This window comes from Alligator sinensis, unplaced genomic scaffold, assembly GCF_000455745.1.
Source record: "Alligator sinensis unplaced genomic scaffold, ASM45574v1 scaffold453_1, whole genome shotgun sequence".
Lineage (NCBI taxonomy): Eukaryota > Metazoa > Chordata > Crocodylia > Alligatoridae > Alligator > Alligator sinensis.
The window spans coordinates 61,274-64,286 of NW_005842485.1; the positions used below are offsets into that span (position 1 = coordinate 61,274).

Below are 3,013 nucleotides of genomic sequence, written 5' to 3' on the forward strand. Positions count from 1 at the left end.
TGACAGTCAGCTCCAAGAGGGATCAGAAGTGCCTGACAAATGGTGTCAGGAAAACAGCCAGTGAGTCTGCAGGCACTGCTGCTGGCTCAAGGCAGAGGGGAATCGAGGATGAGACTGGCCCTTCCTCTGTTCCACCGCATGTCCCCATCCACAGAGTCCCTTCCTGGTTCTCCTGGCTTAAAAGCAGCCCACGGACCAAGAGGCAGGCATTGACCTGGGAGTGATCTAGGGATTAAAATGCCCCAGGTGAAGCCAGATGGCCCATAGATGCCGGGGTCACTGTTGTTAAGAATTGGGGCCAGGGTTTTCACAAGGGTGTCACATCTGGGGTTGAAAGCAGCTCACCAAGTGGTCTGCCTCAAAGGAGGAGTTTGCTTTCTAACAGAACCAAGGTTGCGATTGCCAGAGTTGCACCAGTTGCTGACAGGTGAAGACTCAAGGTGCTTGCTGGATTAATAAATAAGTACCGCATGCCTTCCCACTGCACCCAGGCTCAGGCTACATAGCCAGAAAGGCATAGGAGTCTGTTAATCCATGACTGAAAAGATGATGCCCATCACGTAGTCCAAGTCCATGCCTAACTGGGGTTATTAGAGTCAACCCAGCAATGCCCACCTGGAGCAGGATGGTAGAGCAGGTGGCTGAACTAGTGCATGGTATAGCAATAGCCGTGCTGGCTATGAAGACTCCCAAGGGATGTCTACACTGTAGTCTGAAGCATGTCAGCATTAGCCACTTGCCCGTTTTGCTTCGGTACGATGGGATAGAGTGGCTTCCCTTTGCCGTTGCCCTTCTGCCTGCTGAAGGACCTAGGCAGAGGTCATATGGGGCTCGCTGCCCCTTCAGGTTCTCTAGACATAATAAGTGTCCTCAGCGTGGTGGCGGTGGGTAGAAGCAGCACTACAGGAGTGCTTGTGTTGGCCTGCCCCCAAGTACCACTCCCTGTACTAATGGCTATGTCGGTTTCTTTTCCTCAACACATCCGTTCCAAGTACAATACTATTAATATGACAGCTCTGGACTGGACCCAGCTGAGCAAGAAGGAATGCCTGAAGTACGGCGGCAGTCTAGTGGGGAAATCCTGTAACTTTGTTCCCGACCTGGCCCTCATGTCCTTCATCCTCTTCTTTGGGACCTACTCCATGACACTAACGTTGAAGAAGTTCAAGTTCAGCCGCTACTTTCCCACCAAGGTAAGGAAAAGACAAAAGCCGCTGAGAGCTGTCTACAATTTTGGTTGTCAGTAGGAAAGGCCAGGCTGTTCCTCTCAGAGACAGCAGAGTCAGTGCAGATCTCCCCAGGGCTCACCCATCGTGCAGTGACCGACCTTACATTCATGGCAAATGTCCATGGAAGTCAGGAGGAGAGGGGGCTCTGCAGGAGTCAAGCTCCATTAGCATGGATCCAATGCAGGATTTTTCACCTCCTCCCTCCCCCACCCTGACCCCCAAATCCATCAGGGCTCATGCATACCTCCATTTTCATCAGCTGTATGCATCCCCACCCCGATGGGTCATACAGAATCAGCTCAACTCAAGCTGCCTCCAGAGGTAGAGAATGCCAAAGACTGGAGCCCGAGATGTGTTCCCACATTTTGCTTGCTATATTTGATCAGTGGACTTCCCTTGGGCTGGGCCTTTCTTCCACGTTTGGGAAGTGAAAGGCATAGCTGTCTGGGATAAGTCACGCAGGTTGCAGTGGATGGTGAGCAGCATGGATGTTTGAGTGAAGCCGTGTGGGGTTATTGTCCAGGCAGACTCATGAAATGTAAGTCAATGGGGAAGTGGTCTTCTTAATGGCCACCTGTTCACGTAAGTGGTTCCCGGGTGACACCTCTAAGCTGAAGGAAGAGAAACTGCCTTTTGTCTAATGAACACTGCGAGTCTCACGTGTTTGCATGACTCCAGATAAGGCTCACAGCTGAACGGCCGGGGGGCGGGGGCCTGACTCAGGTGCTCTTCCTGGCACCACTACCAAGCAAGAGTTGTTTTTTAAGTCTGTAGCAGTGCACCAGCACAAGAAGGGTGTCAGGCTCTGGTGTGTCCTGGATGTTGCAGAAATACCTCTGTGCAGGACCCGTGTCATCCCTAATGTGGTTGCATGGTCAGATACATCCAGCCCAGCCTGTAACTGGCCTTTTCCTCCCATCCCCATCTGCCTCCAGGTCAGGGCCTTCATTGCCGACTTTTCTATTGTCTTCTCCATCCTCCTGTTCTGTGGAATAGACGTGTGTTTTGGACTGGAGACCCCGAAGCTGCATGTCCCCAGTATAATTAAGGTGTGAATATCACAGTCTCAAAGCTCTTCCCTCTGCTAGCTGCATCTGTCTGGCTCCTTTCCACCTAATGCTCACATCTCTCCTTCCCACAGCTGCCACACTCATGTTGTCTGTCAAGTCTCAGGTCTGAGAGTCCTGGGAGAAGCAGAAGGGAAGGGGCTTGGTGTCCAAGTCACGTTAGTGGTCTGAATGCATGTCTCCCCGTTTAAAAAACCATAGAAACATCACTGGGCTTGTCTACTGCAGTGACTTATAATCAGGTCCCGGACAGTCTGGATGGCACACGCATAGGATTTTTGTGCACGCCATAAAAATACCAAAGGAGATACGGTTTTTGGGACAGTTTCCATTACATAGATTCATAGATTCATAGATGTTAGAGTCGGAAGGGACCTCAATAGATCATCGAGTCCGACCCCCTGCGTAGGCAGGAAAAAGAGTGCTGGGTTTAGATGACCCCAGCTAGATGCTTATCTAACCTCCTCTTGAAGACCCCCAGGGTAGGGGAGAGCACCACCTCCCTTGGGAGCCCGTTCCAGACCTTGGCCACTCGAACTGTGAAGAAGTTCTTCCTAATGTCCAATCTAAATCTGCTCTCTGCTAGCTTGTGGCCATTATTTCTTGTAACCCCCGGGGGCGCCTTGGTGAATAAAACCTCACCAATTCCCTTCTGTGCCCCCGTGATGAACTTACAGGCAGCCACAAGGTTGCCTCTCAACCTTCTCTTGCGGAGGC

At 51.5% G+C, this 3,013-nt stretch overlaps 1 protein-coding gene across 1 annotated transcript in view; it reads left to right on the plus strand.

The window, feature by feature from the left end:
* Window positions 1–3,013, plus strand: part of SLC4A5 (solute carrier family 4 member 5) — a 60,749-nt gene that overhangs the window by 44,352 nt on the left and 13,384 nt on the right. Inside the window, exon 15 of the mRNA XM_025212781.1 lies at window positions 993–1,193. Within this exon, the coding sequence (XP_025068566.1) occupies window positions 993–1,193 (201 nt within the window). The remainder of the gene's footprint in view (window positions 1–992; window positions 1,194–3,013) is intronic.